The 18,437-nt window shown below is 36.1% G+C and overlaps 1 protein-coding gene across 3 annotated transcripts in view; it reads right to left on the minus strand.

Annotated features, from left to right (window-relative positions):
* Positions 1-1,080: 1,080 nt before the first annotated feature.
* The window catches only part of LOC140336623 (very-long-chain enoyl-CoA reductase-like), a 28,167-nt gene continuing 10,810 nt past the window's right edge, over positions 1,081-18,437 (minus strand). Inside the window, exons 3-14 of one of the 3 annotated variants that reach the window (XM_072419859.1) lie at positions 14,525-14,575; positions 14,331-14,382; positions 10,898-10,942; positions 8,894-8,997; positions 8,372-8,487; positions 8,189-8,294; positions 7,121-7,193; positions 6,980-7,023; positions 5,718-5,775; positions 4,537-4,625; positions 3,377-3,422; positions 1,081-1,297 (exon numbers count right to left, since the gene is read on the minus strand). In XM_072419859.1, coding sequence (XP_072275960.1) covers positions 1,170-1,297; positions 3,377-3,422; positions 4,537-4,625; positions 5,718-5,775; positions 6,980-7,023; positions 7,121-7,193; positions 8,189-8,294; positions 8,372-8,487; positions 8,894-8,997; positions 10,898-10,942; positions 14,331-14,382; positions 14,525-14,575 — 912 coding nt within the window. In that variant the 3' untranslated portion in view covers positions 1,081-1,169. The remainder of the gene's footprint in view (positions 1,298-3,376; positions 3,423-4,536; positions 4,626-5,717; positions 5,776-6,979; positions 7,024-7,120; positions 7,194-8,188; positions 8,295-8,371; positions 8,488-8,893; positions 8,998-10,897; positions 10,943-14,330; positions 14,383-14,524; positions 14,576-18,437) is intronic. The other 2 variants (XM_072419861.1, XM_072419860.1) reach the window with 2 other exon arrangements.

The raw sequence follows: 18,437 nt of genomic DNA on the forward strand, positions 1-18,437 counted from the left end.
ACACATTTAGAACCTCTCTGCCCATCCAATGGCCATCATGTGTCATGGATCTCTGCACGTGCGTGTGTCTTGGTGTTGTGGTTATATGGAAATGAGGGTTTTGGCTGCCTAAATTGCATATCGGTAATATGCATTCATTGGGAAAAGATAAGCGCATGAATATACTGTAACCTGTATCCATCACCAACCTTCAGTCTAATACCTAGAACTCTAAACGGAACCATCATCTAAACAACCCATATCTCCTCGATATGGATCGCCTACCCATCATACCCCCCCCCACACACCCATCGACCATAGTCATCAAGAGCCACTTCACTATGCCCCTGCCCACTGTGACAGGCTCATGTAAATAAGCATTGAGTGATCCAAAAAATGGTCTGGTATTAAAAACTGTGGAGAATGTTCCTATTGGCTGTGTTGTAAAACAAGGGGAGGAATGCCCTAGTATATTAGATCTATGTTAAATGTAATAATTTTATCAAATCTCACTTCTAATCAATTGGAAATATGGAACCAGTGTACAACCACTTTTAGGCCAAACATACAATATACCACATTTAGGTTTTTAATTACTATTCTGTCCCCAACTACCCTGGCGCCTTTCTATAGCTATATGTAACATCCAACATCAATCTCAAAGTTCTCATGAAGCATTATTGGGCTACATGTAATTGGACACAAAAGAAAACATTATCCACATTTTAAAAGATGAACCTAATTTGTAGCAGATTTTGGAAACGTGTCAGTCATATGGACAGCCATTAAATGATACATGTAATATTGAATTAAAAGAAACTAAGATACCACAACAATCTCTTTACAGGGCTATAGCCAGCCATCTATCTAGTCTATGGAGCAAACATAGGTAACAGCCACACCTGAATCCTGCTGAAGATACTTTCAAGAGGCGAGACTTTTCTGTGTTTTTACATGGACAAGTGAATTGTAAAGGAGGCTTGTCCCACAATGACAAAAAAAAGTGAAAGGCCCTTCGATAAATCATAAACTATGAAGTTATCTTGTTGAAATATGCAGAAAGAACTTTACAAAATAGGTCTTAAAAATGTGACAAATTGATATGAATACATTTCTATTTATTTCAGATATAGCTCTGTATCAAATATTCAAACAAAAATACTATAAATATCTTTTTATTAAGTTCATCTTCACAGCACAAGGGGGACTATAGCCATCCGTAGTCTTGGGTAATCTTTGAAATCCCTGATATATCTGTTATGTTTCGCCTTTGCCCAAATTGTCATCTGAATAAAACTCATCAGTGCAAATACTCCAACTGTAACAAAAGAAAGAAAACAAATGGTTTGTTAAGGGATCTGGACAACACCAAAAGTAGTACATTTTTGGATCGTGACCCACATCACAAAAGAAATAAAATATTTTAAGCCTGAATAATAAACTCTCCTAGATTAAAGAGACTATCATAAAAGAACATGGTTGATCCAGCACACCTGGAATGGATTTCTTAAGTCAATAAATCCTGGGACTCCTGGACTAGATCTATTCCAGGTTTGCTGGATCATCCAAGTTGTTCCATGAACATCTATCATCTCCAGTCTTAGAGACCTTTATTAAATCAGGCTCTATTCTGAGTTCAGAAGATGAACTGGCCTTTCTTTTTTTTAGATGCGTGTTAGATGGTACATTTTACCCATATAAATTTGGGTAGACTGTAAATTTTGTAAGGAATTGTTATTTTTCTATGTATATTACCATTTCTTTTTATAGCAGGCTTTCTTAACTTTTTTAACCCCAGAAGAATCCTTAAAATTACTTTCAGGCCTAGGGGAACTCCTACTAAAACTAATTCATTGGGTGTCAACGCCCTTACATCAGTTGGAAGAATGTTTCCCTCAATGTTGTTTTGCAATCCATCTTTATAGAAATTGATCCCTGGCGTCACACTGATAATCTGCAGTAGCACTGGCTCAACAACCATGCATGAACCACAAAAATGGGAGGTCAATCATCCAGTGCTCAAGATACCCCTTGTAACTTCTGGAGGAATCCTAAAGTTGAACAGAACCCTGGTTTAGAATGGCTTCTTTATATTCTCTATAAATTGTTAACTGCAGGAAGACTTTTAGGGTCAGCAAGGGCTTAAATCCCATAAATGCAATCCAGCGTGGATCCCATTTCTGCTGTTCATGCTCTTTTTTGGTGGAGGAATAACGTACTGTACAATTCATCTACTCTGGTCCATATGCTAGGCTCCCAGTATGTCAGACGTTTACCCTACCCATGTAATAAATGGCCCCTGGTGTACAGATACAACTAAGCTATACTGTCTTACGGCCTCTCTGTTCTCACCGATAGCTTGCAATATATGGCAATACATTTCTTCTTGGAGTGACACCAAGGAAAGTAGGAAGTCACATAAGATAGTTGATTTGGGGCAGCCTTTCTCGACCTTCTTACCATGTGGGAACCCTTGAAACCTTATACCCCTGGTATTACTATAGCCACAGCTCAAGCCTCTTGCATTGCTGACCAGAGGGAAGAATGTCACCCTTACAGATAGCCATAAAGATCATTGGGGGTCACTGTTAACCTGAGAGGCACAAATTGCTCAAGGAACCCCTAGCAACCTCTAGAGAAACCCTAGGGTTCCACGGAAATGTGTACAGTTCTGCAAGCATTTTTAATCTAAAGATAATCTGTGTTCATTGTCATCGTAGTAGGATTTTGTATGAAATGCATTGTTAATTCAAGGTTGAAAGTTAAATTGTTAAGATTGTTTAGAGAAATCTCACACCAATCACATTGAGTGAACAGACTAGAAAATTCCAGCCAATTTCTTTTCTGAGCTGGAGTAGTTTGTGCCAGTTTACAAGCTGGTTGCCTTGCAGTGTGCAGTAAATGTCAACAAAAAAATTAAACCATCATATGGAAAGGGTTTCTTAATCTCACAATCAAATCCCCATGCATGATCAGATTTAAAGCTTATCCAACCCAAAAACATACCTCTAAGCAGGTCATTGGATAAGATGGCTGCATTCATTTTTACACTTATTTTACCTGGAAATTATAAAAATGAATGCACTTTTTCCTTTTGTGGCTACATTGACTTTTTACACTGGCAGAACTTCAAACATGCCCACATAAGTTATTTTCTCTTACATTGTAGTTTATTGAATTAGTATGTTTATGCTTCTTTTCAGCTTAAAGAAGTAACAGACTCTGCATTCTTGCAAGATCAATAGATGTTTTTCAGTAATTGCTATTATTCTTATCCTGAAAAGAGTAAGCGAATGCACCCACAACCTCTAGTAATGGAAATATATTACACTTGTTTCTGGGTTTGGATATACTTTAATGACTCTTGAATATATTGGAGTTAGGCCAGTATTCATACCTGAGACACACTGGGTCATCACTGTGAAACTAATCCAGGTTCCCACCTAAAAAGAACAAATCAAACAGTTTAACAATACTATACATATATGGGTATACGGTATTCCTTTTAAAATACCTTGAAAAAAATATTGGCACAAAATCAACCTCATACTTATGTCAGTTCAATGCTGACATTATTCAGTGTAAAACAAGCTTGACGTTTCATCATTGCAAGTATGCCGACCAAGCAGTCAGTTCAATGTTAGAGCCAAGATTTGCCTGGGGGGGGGGGGGGGGGGGAATCAACATGTGTACAGTGGTCCATAATGTCATTCGTCGATCTACTATGGCGGATTTTTAAAAGGCTGATCCATTGAAAACAACAGCCCTGTGTGTATAGCATTCATTCATCTGTCACTAGTAACGACCACAAAGGATCATTTCCAGTGACAATTATTGGACTTCTGTACAAGGATTTAGAGAAACTTTGCAACAAAGTAGCAGTTAGGTGAGCTGCAGGTCTTAAGCTACGTACACACGTCCAATTATTATCGTTGGTAAACGAACGATCCTGCACGATATCTGCGAACGATCGTATAGCACCGATCCTGTACATACAGATAACGACACAATCGTTCGCAGATATTGTACACACGATAGAAGCGATCGTTTGAACGATACAGGAAGTGACGTGCACCACAGGAAGTGAGCGAACGTTCGTTCACCGCGCATGCTCAGACCATGGACGATCAATGAACGACCGTACCCACGATAGATGGTCAACGATCGTCGTCCAATCCGATCCGCTGGTCCGGTCGTTCATTTCCAACGACTATCCTCGTTCGTCGCCGTCGTTGGTTACTTTTTTTACGAACGATTTTTGCCCAATCGATCGTTCGTCATTCATTTCCAACGATAAAAATTGGAAATGTGTACGCAGCTTATGGTTTGTTCTCAATGCTGAGCAACTTTGGCAGCGTCTTAAAGTGTATTGCATACATAATTTTTTCATTAATTATGTATGCATTATACTTTATGTATGCATTATACTTTGAATTTTATATACAAATCTAAAGAATGGATTAGATACTTTTAGCATAACATTTAATTGAAAATCACTCCTATGTGTTAACAGAATAGCATGTTGGTGTATTTCTTATAAGAGCTGAAGGGACCTACCTCATAGGTGTAATTGGGACATGACACAAAGAAAAATAACCATGTAAATGGATTTCGTGTTGGGTAGGGATATCTTCGGGATTTTGAACCTTAAAAGTGAGTACAAAGTAAACTGATATATAGCAGCCAATGACAGACAACCGCAAAAATTCCCAAACTGACAAGTCCCACACAACATTATTTCTGTGTAATACTGGATGGAATTTACCAAGATAACACAAAACATCCCCTGTTGTTTCTTTTAGAAGTTCAGGGAAATCATGCATTTAGTTCTGGCTACTTCATATTAAAGCATACAAAGGTTGATCTCTTCCTGGAACATGACTATAGTGGGGTCTACATCCTGATGCAGTGTACAACACTTGGCTGACCAAAGTCTGGTCAGCAAATACCTTGTTTCCCACAGAGAACTACTGTATTTTTATTTTTAAAAAAAGGCAATCTGATATTTCTTCAAAAATTCCCTGGAAGAAATCAATTACTGCCTTTAAAACACATGGACCTGGAAAATTCACGGGAATTTTTGAGGGAACGTCCAATTAGCTGTTTTATAAATATAACGCTAAGAAAGTGTGGTAATTTAGAATTGTCCAGCAGATCACAAAAATTCCACAATGATGGAGCTGTGCAGTAAATCAGCTATTCCATTCTTTCACTGTCATTGCTCAGCCAGGGCATATCACAGATCATTTAGTGGGCAGACACTTAATCATTTGCCAATACAAGTGGCACGAGACAAATACAACAATCATTTTAGGTCTATATGTGTCTTTATTTAGTATCATCAGGCTAAATGGACCGAACCAATATATTTCCCTCTAGCATTCCCCCAATTTTGCAAGGCTATTGTATAATTGCCTTTAAAGCGAGCTGTGTTGATTGCCCACTCCCAGTTTTTTTTTCCAATCCCAGTTTTTAATCTAAATAGTATTACATATATATTTTTTGTACTACAGATCTCTTAAAACTTTTTTTAAGTAGATATTGTAAAAATTAAGTATATCAGCCACCAAATTCTGAGTTGTAGTACTACCATGACTATATTGTACATTCCCCCTTAAATCTCCATTTAACCACCATTACACTGAACAAATACAACAAGACATGTTCTGTATTTTCCACCAAGCCTGTATTTTTTTTTTTTTTTTTTTTTTTTTTAAGAGAAGAAGAAAGGTACCTACCATCTACTCTCATATTGCTCAATGCTAAATGGATGGAGAAATTACCAGTTTCACAAATCTGCAAAGAGGAGAGATCTAATTAACAGTTCACAAGGAGCCCAATTCATCTCAGAATTTGATAAAATATGCACGTGTGAATAATAACAGGAGTTACAGTATCATGGCAACGCATTTCACACCAGGAGAATTGTCTGATGCCAACTTCAGAATAGTGTGATGTGTGTGATAAAGCTCCAACAAGAGTGCATCTTTTCACCCAGACACAACAGCATAGCTAAATAAGCAAAAAAAAATCTTCTAAGAGGACTATAAAACCTTTTTTATTTTATTTGAACTTATCAGAGTCACAACTTCGCACCACTAGCATTTCATGGAATCATAAATGGAAGTATAGATGTCCCAGAATTATTATTACACTTATCTGTTTTAAGGAATTGTAAGGGAAGGACCCACATTTACCCTCCAAACTCACTGTTTGTCACTGTTCCAGCAAAACTATCTACCCTGTTCCAGGAAAAAGATTTTATGACATCACCAGACTTGCAAAGGTTTTGCAAGGACAACTGGTATACCGGGAGGCAGCATGCATTTGTTGGTAATACATCAATATATGAATCTAGAGAAGGGTAGATCTAGCTGAAATGGTATAGCCCTGAAAGGATGTGCAAAGTCTGGCACATTTGCTTTGAGTTGCAGTGGAGCAGAAAAAGTACCATAATCCAAAAGTATGTCAAGAACTCACTGGATTACTGCGCTTGCTAATTTAAAACACAAAGAATAGCTCAGAAAAGAAGGTCTGCATAGAATTTTTGTAATTTTGCCCAGACATATTTTAGGGGCCTATTCACACTTAAGCATTGTTTTAACATTGCATGGCAAAATAAGAAAGGGCTTTGTGCTATGCACTCTTAACTGAATATTACCACCTGGGCTACAGAGCCCACAGAGTTATGTGATCTTCTATAAACTACAGTGTTCTCCCCAGCCCCTTTTAGCTGGGTGCATCATCCGGCATATTTTAGTGATCACCCACCTGTTTTTTTGGTGATAACTGAAAAGTTATGTCACAATACAGGGGCTGCCACCCATCTGCAGCTTCTTCCCACCGAGTTTAAAAAAATATTCTGGTTAGATTACTAAACTACCTCCTAAAAACTCTCCTCTACAATTCAATAATTATATATATATATATAATATATATATATATATATATATATATATATATATATATATATATATATATATAGACACACACTACTCACCAGAAACCCGATCGTGGACAAACATATCTGCTTTTTTCCATAATCTGAAAAGTGACATAAATCTAACAGTAAATCTTAAACAGCAGATTGTGTTTAAAGTAGTTTATGGTCAAATGCGTACAGTAGTTTACCAAAACTTACAAGCTGGAGTATAAAGAGGATGATTGATGTAATAAGCCAGCCATGCTGCAAATCCCCAGTAGTAAAAGCAGTTCTGGAAAACAAATTTAAATAATATTCATTTATACTTTTCCAGTATAGGTCTTCACTGTCTTTGCAGCTTGACAAAAAACTTTGTAAACTTCTTCAATAAACAGACAGACTACCACTTACACTAGCCAATTTATATATACAATATATACGCAAATTGCATAAAACCTGCCTTCTTTGTCCAGGGTAACACTATTAACAGGCTTTGGCACCCCATGCTCTGAAGATCATTGAACCTTAAAAAATGAATATCATGTTAACATGCGGGTGTCAGCATATGGGCATTAGAGCCAACAGGAGCATTTTACACACCATTAAATGCCTTACTATCCTAAACACATGGAATTTTGTCTGCATCCCAGGTATATTGTATTAAAAATAACACACCATGGATGCACTTGCATTATTTTATTGACATTTCTTTTGATCACCGTTTTGAATGGTTGTAGTGATAGCCACAATTTTTGCCTTAGGTATAACCCTAGGTTCGGTCTGGTCAGTTTAATAAACACAAAAGATTACACCATGGCTATGAAAACTCTAGTAAATGCTTTTGATTTTTATAGGACCTTGGTGTACCAGGTTTTTTAGATTTATACTGCTGTCTGGGTCCCTGGACACTTGGTTCTTGTTCTTCCTGTCTCTACCCAATTGAATACTGCATTTCATTGCTTTATCAACAAAGAAATTCAAATTTAGCAGGAAAAATATTTAGGTTTAACGCATGTAGAATATTTTATAGAGCAAACATCAATTTCCTAATTGGAGCTGGGAAACAATATTCTGTGAGAGATAGATAGGCTGCATGAATAATGCCACTATTTACTTCTCAGACCAGCATCACTCCATTACTGTTTTATGTCAGTAAAGGCTTGCTGGTCTGAGATATCATTAGCAACTCCCCCATAGTTCTCACTTTTACCTGAACCTAGCTATAGTCAACTTTTTATCTAAACATTTATCTGCTTTAACACAATGATAAAAACAGAGTGCCCTTACCTTAACAATACTCTTCAAAGGCATAGTCCCATGGGTAAAGCGATGAACAAATATGGTTTCAATCAACCTTTTAATATAATGGAACGAATGACAACAGCATGCCAAGCTACAGGGGAATTAAAAAGAAGTTTTAGAAGGCCAAACACCAGAAAAAAACAACTATTTTGTGGCCATAGAACTTACTGTACTACAAAGTGTGGACTGGATGTAAAAGCTTTATCTAACCCATAGAAGAAAGGCATTCGGAAATAGAACAGCAAATATACAAAAAGTGGGCCTGCATATTCTGTTAGGAAAACCTGAAAAATAAGAAAAAAAATAGGTAAAAGTAAAAAAAAATCTGAAATTGAACTTTCCGTTTATGATAACATCAGGTACATTGAAACAAAATATTCTCAATGTTTTACAAATCACTTTCTTTAAAAGATCCTGTGTCAACTGGATTTCAGATTGTGTTGACGGCATAAGCTTGATTTTGATTAACACTTTGATCTACTTTAGAGATAATTCACAAGTCATTGACATGTGCAATAAACCTAATCCTGACCTCCTTCTGAATTTTATTCAACCATGGAAGTTTTGAACTCTTAGATTTATATCAGTATGCAAACTTCCAGCTACATTCTAGCTAAGAACTTTTGGTTTTTTTTTTAATATTGTAATTGTTAATAACACAATTTGAATGGAAAAATAATCATGCAGTACCATGGTCCATCCAATCTGTGGGCCCAGATCACTGAAATATAGGGTAGCTGTTGTGCCAACTGGTAGGTCCTGCAGAGTTTCTTCATCTTTTAGCGATCTGCCTTCTGCAACAAGCATATAAGAAGATTTATTTGGAAAAAAATTTTACTTGAAAGCCTTTTGCCTTTGGTCGTTGTTTATCTCCCACATCTCTTAAAAGTTCTGGGCTCACATGCAGTGCATCCCCATAAATTCCCAAGGGGCATCTCTAAGAGTAGAGATGTTTAAGACAGACCTACAAAGGTTTATGGGAAGCTTCTGTGCAGACATGGTCGGTCAAGACACTGAAAAAAACTGTGGCACAGAAAAAAAAACACAAAAAGGCTACATTTGTCAAAATCAAGGCAAGTATGCGTCCAGGAAATGGGAGTTTGGCCAAGGTTAGATCATAAAGAATAAGGGCACAGTGTTGAAACGATTCAGTCAAATGCAACAAGAGCTTTTCAGCATCCACTGGTGACCATTACCAAGTTTACATGTCCAGTAGAAATGCATGTTACTGCTTAAAAAGTTTCAATACTGGAAAATTCTGCCACTGCTGAAGCTACAGCAAGATCAAAATAACCACTATGATTCTGGGACAAATAGTTCTTTAATCTATAAAAAGAATCTATAATACAATACAAACATGTGGGATGTATGCCTTACCTAAATTAACAAATTATCCCATATGCCATATTGTATATTCATTCCTGGTAAACAATCAACTTGGATTTTTACAACATGAGCTATGGAAACATTTTAGACCATTTTTGTGAAAAAAAAAAAAATAAGTAAAATAAAAAAAGATAGTTGAACAGTTGAACAGCACATATCATAGCAATGTGTAATGTCAAATATGTTTGCAATATAAAAAAAAAAAAAATTACATTTTACAGCATCAAGGACTCTTTCATAGAGGTTTACTTTATTCAATATCTGCTTCATCGGCAGAAAATGGGGCAGGAACATCAGTATAAACTAAATATGGGTCTTATAGGGAAAGAAACCATCTCCCCATAATAGTGATCAAAATATTGGAACATTACAATGCAAAGAGGGGAGAAGGATGGAAAGATGACAACAATAAGACCGCTGTGTTCCATGTGTATCCAAGGCTATTTGTCACCTAAATAGGTTTTTAAATAGTCCAGACAGTATACAGTATATAATATGTGCATCCCTAAATGTATGGTTATCAATTTTTTCCGTGAAAATCCCCTTAAATTTTTCTACTGCAATAAAAAGAAAACTATATAGGTTTGGGGTATATCAAGTTTATAAACTGTTGTATACCCATTTTCTTCTAGAAACATAACACTTTTGATATACAAATACACACTGAATACATGGCAAAGGTTTAAGTCACTGGGATGATGGGTAAGCCTAAAAAGCATCTAAATTTTTACCTGCTGGCTCAACAGCAGAAAAAACAAAACAAAATAAAAAACATCAGTACACAGAAAAAGTTTACCTGGCTAAGGAAAAGTGTTATTTTTCCAAGCACAGTATTCAATACCTGCTGCACACATTTTCAAATCAACTATATATTGCTTTTTCCTGCCAGGTATGTATGTGAACATCATCAAGTAGTAACCATGAGCTTGTTTCTATTTGCTGCAGCAAAGTTGTTGTTTTAAACTCCTCTTTCCTCATTTTTATGACTTGTTTTCTATACTAATGTTAGCTCCACTTTGTTTACAGAGCTCAATAGCCCAAACTGAAATTGTAACACAGCTGAAGGATCACAGCTGTTCTCTTCCCCTCATTTCTCCTCCCTTGGTAAGGTAGTTTTGTTCAGATATAAAACATTGGTTTAAAATGTATAAACTTATGTATAAATAAAAATTATATTTACACATTTTATACCAACCCAAATCCATTATAGTTACAATTTACAAAAAAAAAAAAAAAAAAAAAAAACAAAACAAAAAAGTATTTGACTACTATCTACATGTTATAGCAGAAATGAATTCCCCAACATACTGGGATCCAAACGAATTGACTGTCTTGCCGGATACCATTGAGGAACTGGAAAAAAGAAACAAGCATTAATCACGGAATATCACGCTGCAAAGATAGACCACAGCTGAAATACAGGAGGATTAAAAATATTAGATATTTGCAGTGCAGTAACACATGTAACATATGATGCCTAGTTGTGGTACCTTTTATTTTGTAACACTTCACAATGCCCCAGCTTTGTAGCATGTGTTGGAAAAAAGGGGTGTTTAGTACAACATATCAGGGTTTGTTGGCAGCCCATTAGTTTTCAATGGGCTGCAATAATGCAACACATGTTAACGCACTGTCCAAATGGGCCCTTACTGTTTTTCCTTTTCTGTAGATGATTTATTTTGACACATAATATGATTTATACTGAAAGTCCTGGATAGACTTTTTTCCAGCATATTAAGTCATACAACCATTCAGATGGTAAAATGGATATGCAAGTGTCATTTGTCATTTATATGCATCAGCAGAATGCTCAGCCAGATTGCTGAATCGTTTATTACACAACTTCTGCCATTCAAGAACTTTGATGGTAAAAGCATATGAGGTAAAGAATTCATGGCACTTAATGTTTATAGCTAACCTGAAAAGAAATCATGGGTCACATACTCCAGAATTGAATGCTATGACATGTAAGAAAATGATGATTTAAATCAACAACTCAGTCAGCTAGAAATTAGCTTGCATGGATAAGTGCTTTGTTGATATACGAGTAGATGGAAATATTTTGGAAATGATGTTGAACAAGGTAATAATTACTAATGCTATTTGTTCCTTCAGCTTTTCGTTGGATGGCAATGGTTTTAGGAATAGTTTCAAATCATTGTGCTAATTTTAAAAGCCTAACAGCCTAAAAAACATTAGGGTCCATTTATCAAATGGCCTGTCTGCCAGAATGGCATTATTTATACACAAAGTAATGTTTCTGTATCCCACTATTAAAAAAAAATTGTGATTGCCACATTTGTCAAGTCTGGTCACCACTTTATGATTACCAGATCGTGTTTGCTCCTTTTATAGTGGCAAAAGCCATAGGCTACAACAAATACCAAAGGTTTTTTTCAAACCCCCTTCACATCACTTGTTACAAGAAAACAAATCAGCAAGAGCCACCATATATAAAACTGCTTGTCCTTTCATTAAAATGGTATATAAAATTGCCAATCGGACAAAAAATGATAATAAAATGGCAATAAGTGATAAAAAGTACTGAACTATTTGAAAGAACTGCTAATAAAAAAATTTACAGGTAGGTGAATTACAGTGTATTTTCAGTAGTCGTTAGAATCATCAAATAAGCTTGATGGAAATTCCAGTCCAAAACCATGGGCATTTATATAGGTATCCTTTTAACCCCATGACATCCTCCACTGAACACAGAAGGCCTTTATGAGATTCTGGAGTGTTTGTGGGGAATTTGAGCACATTTACCCAAATTAGAATTTGTGCGGTGTGGTACTAATATTGGATGGGAAGACATGGCTTACAATCAGCATTCATTTCATCCCAACAGTAAGCCTAAGTTCAGGGCTCTGCTCAGGCTGCACAAGTTCCTCAACACATACTCATCAGATCATGATGTATTTATGGATATGGCTTTGTTCACATGGCTTTTGTTCTCATGCTAATGCTAAAAACAGAAAGGAGCCATCCTCAAATTGTTGCATCAAAGTTAGAAGCACACAAGGGTCTAAAATATCTTTGTATTCTGTAGGAGTACCTTCATTGGAAACAGTGGGCCCAATTTAATAAAGCTCTACAAGACTGGGTAAGATAGATTATCATGTGAGAACTTGGTTGAGCCAGCCAACATAGAAGGGATCTGGTGCAGGATAAAAAAAAATTGCCAGTAGCAATTTATCTTTAAGGTTTGCTGGATTGTCCAGGTTCCTCCATGATAGTCTACCTTCCGCATTCTTGGAAAGTTTTAATAAATCAGGCCCAACCTCCATATACCTTTTACAATTCTGTTTTTACAAAGAGCACTGCCACATTAACTCTGCAGCTTCTACAAAAGTTAATCTTTAGGAAAATAGCTAAGTTGTATAAAGATGAACTTGTGTCAACTCAAACACATACACAATGAGATAGCACAGTTTAAAGCAGATCTACCATGGATTATGTAAACTGCCAATGCTGAACTTGTTCTACAAAATGCGCTCTATCAGATTTTGGTAAATCATCTTGTTTGGGGTTGTCTTGCTGCATAACCTAAATTCTTATGATCTGCAGTTTGCAGACGGATACACTGACATTTAATGGAATAATATATAGAATTCCATCAATGCTAGCTGAGAAAAAGTTTTATTTTTGTGCCATCTACTCACAGTATATGCATCCAATATTTTTCTGACTTATCCACATGGTCTTCAGCATGCAATGTTCTTTCAAATGATTGTTGGCTTTGTCTATGCAATCATGCCATAGGAACCATTGTTTATTAAAGTGTTAGACATATGAATACTGCCAATCCAAGAGACATTTATTTCCTTAGACATTGGCCTTCTGAAGTATTACACACATCTTTCCATCATTGTTAGCTAATTATTCAGGGGGAATGTAACAAGGGTGTTAAATTGCCTACACATCTAATCACAATCTGCTTGACAGCTGACTGCTATGGCCTTAAATCGTTAGAAATAGATTTGTAGTCGTATTTATTCTAATGAAAGTCACTGTGTTGTTTTTTTTTGGAGGTCCTCAGAAAATTTCCTTCACCAAAGCCACTTCAAACCTGCATTGGTAAGTTCAGATGTACCCAGCACAGTTCTCACCGTTTCCTCCACACCTGATTATACTTTGATTAAAACATTTGACTCTTCTCCTTTTCAAACCAATTTTGAGATCTTAAGCGCTATTTGCCATATACAAATGTGTAAGTTTAAATTATTTTCCTTAAAAAAATACATATATAATAAATAAATGAATGAGTATATTGTTGTTATAATATGAGGTTATAATATGACTTGCTTTTAGTTTTAGGCCTCATCTGTAAAAAACAGATTTTTTTTGTCACATTTAGGCAATATTGTAAGGTCAAAAGGTTTACAAATGTTAAAGAACCATTGGGATTTTTTATGGATTTATTATATAATATGTGGTGGATACAGGTGTGTATTAAACTAATAACTTAGCAGTGTACAAGTAATTTTTCTTTGCCAGAAACATTTTATGTTCTAAGATTAAGATGAATAAATTAATAATAAGCAGCTCCTAAGTGTTTGTTTAAAGTATACATAAACCCAAATACTAAACTCTTTTAATATGCTTTACCATGCAAATGTAATTTTGAAAGTTTAATTTCAATATTTGTACATCTGCAGCTTTCGTTAAAATAATCCCCCCTCTCCTTGTGTATACACAGCAAACAGACAAAATATGTAGTCCATTAGGAAGCAATACTTACAAATGTTATGAAACATCAATTTTATGTCGCCAACTGTAAGATTAGGTTCTACCTAAATAAAAAATTATGAATAAATGATTAGAAACACCTGATGCAACTAAAACATTAAACTGAATAATATATATATAGCAAATGCAGCTCACAGATAGAAGATATCATTGTTTGCATAGTGCAAAAGTAATGCTGTAACTTACCCGGTCTATAAAACACAGTTGTTGATTTGTTTCGCAGTCTAATATTTCCACCTGAAGGCAATGAAAAAATATGAATACAGGGTCAGTAATACCAGAACTGTGTTTAGTGTTGTATCACCATCAGTAGCTTAGCAGTTTCCAAGTAACACCTGTTTTGTCATTTGTACCCAATATCCTTCCCAGCATACTCGAACACAGTCTGTGTGAAACAAATAAACCCACACCAAAATGGCCTTAGTGCCCTGAATAGTAGAAGGATCCATTCAATTCCACATTGTAGGATAAAGAAATCCAAGAACAGCAGTTTACCATTACGTAGATGTGGTAGTTGCATTAGTTTTATTTTTCAGGCCAACCACATTTTCAACTCTTGCAAATTCTATTTTTGCCAAAACAAAGCTTATTTAGCCTGAATTCACATGTTAATTGAAAAGCTCCTGAACAAACTATTGTCTGTAAAATTGTAGTTTTGTAATTGTAAATTGGGTAGTTTTTCTGTAAACCAACATTAAATAGTAAAGGAAGGCATTTATAAAGCTACCTGCAAATAAGCATGTGGTTCTTCTGCAAATCAATCTAAAATATGTTATGTTATTACAAAGCCACTAAACATAGTATTGAAACCAAATTTGATAGGGTGTCAGAGGTACCATATAGTTTTTTGATAAAAAATATCTTTTTGAAGATTATATTTAAAAAAAATAAACAAAAAACAGCATTTTTTTTTTAAACTTTGTTGCCTTGACAGCCCCATTAATTTTGGCTAGAATACCAAATACTATATTGGAGGTATAGCCAATAAATGTTAAGTGGCTGTTCAATTAACTTAACAAGCTGGCAGGTGACTTAAGATATTAGGATGTGTCAGTGCACAAATTGAGATGTATAGGTTTATTTTAATAGACAATAAGCTAGCTACACTAAACAAAAATGGTTTGCTGTGGGTTATAGTACCACTTTTACCTTTTTTTACTATTTTTTTATATTTAGCAGAACTTTCTTGCTTCTACAACTACAATGTGATACAAAAATGCTAAATTATGGTATATAAGAAGACAAAAGGCATATTAAGCATGGGTTCTCTCTCCAGTTTATATCAAAGATTAGAAAAGGAATATTTCACACCTGGTTTCTGAACGGTCACAGAATTGGGGAATATTATCTGGCAGTAATGTCTGAGATTCATAGCCTGTTGTACACAATGGTCACAATGCAGTAACTCAATTACTGCTCATCCAACAGGCCTACACTCTGCTCTACCCAAGTGCCATGGACTTCTAGTCAGCACAGATCCTGTATAATTGTGGACTGAAAAAAATCTGAGCGTTTTAACTGAGCTTTCCAGGAGGGAGCCGACTTTAATACACTATAAAACATACCTGGTCATTATCTTTGTTAAGTTAAATATAGCATTTTAAGTGAATCACAATGGTAATGTTATTTAGTAAAACAATGCAAAAAGCAAAACACTAAGTGCCAAATACAATACATATAGCTCCCAATCAGATAATATTTAGTAGTGGTCTCAGTTGAGTAAACCTAAGTTTGATTGGTTGTTAAAGGTTACTGTCAAAATACCTTTTGGCCCGAAATGCTGCTGTCCCTAATGTACCATCCTTGGGAGCCCCTCTCACGTGGCCCTCTTTCTGCTGCCAAGCGATGCACTTCCTGGTTCATGTCTGTGAGCAGTCTTGCTCACTCTGACTTGGCCCAGGGAGGAGGCGCTACTTAAAGAGTTAGAGGTTATTTTAGCCTCAGCAGTAATGGTAGCTGGTGCTGTGAATTTTCACAAGTTACCTTGCTGCTCTGTGTTGTGTGCCATTGCTACGCCTGATTTGACCTGTGCCTAGACCCTTACTTGGACTATTCTTGTCTGCCCTGACCCTTGCTTGGACCTGGACTATCCTTTCCTTCCCTGATCCTTTGCTTTTACCTGTACTACATATGCCTGCTGAGGCTGCTTCTCAGGTAGGGTGGCCCCAAGGGCTCTGACCTGGTGACACCTACCAGCAAAAAGCCTGGTGGCCTCTAGGCTACTGGCCTATCATCCCCTGCAGGGCTCCCTGGTGAAGACCTGGTGCACTTTGGGTGATCCTATGTAGGGACACCGTGCTCTTTATTTTATTAGAACATTTCTCTTCCATCAAAATAAAAATATTGTCCATGAGGGCAGTAATGGGTGCTCATTTACAAATGAGCTTAGTCATATTACTAAGTACCAACTAAGGGCTATCCTGAATAACCAGAAAAGCTGGCACTACCACTGTTGAGAATTCCTACTACTGTGCATAAGTTTTGCATTCCTAAAACCGATACATCTGTCTGTTTTCATTGTTTTATTATATTTTATTGTAGTTGCAGGGGTTATGTATGAACAACCATTTTTGTCTTTTACTTTTATTCTTTGTTGATTTGCGTTCCTAAATATAACTTGTTTTGTCAGCTCTTCTTGGCAGGGTCCTCTCCTCCTCCTTTGTCATTGTCTGTATCTGTCATTTGCAACCCCCATTTAATATACAGGTCTGTGTAACATGTTCATGCTATATAAATACTGTTTAATAATAAATATAACCCATTTCACACCTTTGCACTTTAGGTGTGTGGTACAAGATACAGTCATAGCATGCTAAAGACTAGGTTCACACTGGCAGTGAAGTTGCAATGTGTTTTTTCTGCTTCCTCAAGCAAAGCACCACTGCTCCTCTAGGAAGCAGTATTCTGCAGTAGCCCCATAGTGAATGGATAGGGGTGGCAGTGAGTAGTGAGTAGCATTACATACTTCATGTAGAGGCATTATTGTGTTAAATTAATGGGAAATGGTTGCATTCAATTTGCTTGCTTCACCTTTTACCAATTTGTGTAACAAGTCCATATTTCTTATGAGCCTCCAGGATGTAAATGCCTATAAAACACACACAAAAGTGCACTTAACAGGCTTCTTGAGTTACTTTACATTTTAATGCAAAAGTCGCTGAAGATGCATTATGAGCTTGCAGGGAAACTCACATTCTAACGTGAAGGTGTGAATGATCAATTAGTGTCTTGAAAGTAGATCATTTTAATAACACAATTATTATTCCTTCCCAAAGATATCTTCATCTAACTTGAATTTCAGTGAATCCCATTTACATCTTTCATAAAGTTCAGCTGTGCCATAAAATTCCCCCGGAACTGAGCATTAGTTCTCAGGGAGTCGGGGATTTTTGTGAAGCTGAGTCTGAACTAAAATGTGTAACCTTTTCTGTAATACAGAGACAACTATCAATTTCCAAATCACACTTGGAACGGTTGAGTCACTGCGATATATACACCACACAGAGGGTTCAATGGCTTATCAAGGATTTACCGTTAAAACCCAGAAGTTACATTTGTTCTGGATATAATAGGCTAAGAGTTCATGTCTAAATAAAGTTACAACACATGGCATGTTTATAACAATCAGTTTGATGCACTGACCAGAGAGACAGTTGTATTGTCTGACTTAATAATCAATGTTCAAAAATCAGAAATGTATCAGAAGATATTTTCAGAAAGTTATCTACGAAAATTGTGCTTTATTTTTATAACTGCAAAGACATTCTGGTGTATTGTTAAAAGTTCATGGTGTTCATTAAAGCGGTGTTAATTTTGAGTAACCAATCATAAGCAAGTACAAATAGCTGTAACTTTAATAGGCTGCAAGACCATACACTTTGATATGGCAATCTCCTGCCAAAACAGATTTTATTTTTGTTAGATTGGGAAGAGTTAGAGTAGCACATTTGGTGGATACCCATACACTACTGTCTATTGTGACACTGACCATATTTAACATGATAAATTGGGCAGAACACCGATTCAGGCAGAAATGTGTGTTGTAGCAATGCATCGCACCCCTCATATATAAAGGGACCAACCAGATGTTCCTTTCTGA

Source organism: Pyxicephalus adspersus, chromosome 8 (genome assembly GCF_032062135.1).
Source record: "Pyxicephalus adspersus chromosome 8, UCB_Pads_2.0, whole genome shotgun sequence".
Classification (NCBI taxonomy): domain Eukaryota; kingdom Metazoa; phylum Chordata; class Amphibia; order Anura; family Pyxicephalidae; genus Pyxicephalus; species Pyxicephalus adspersus.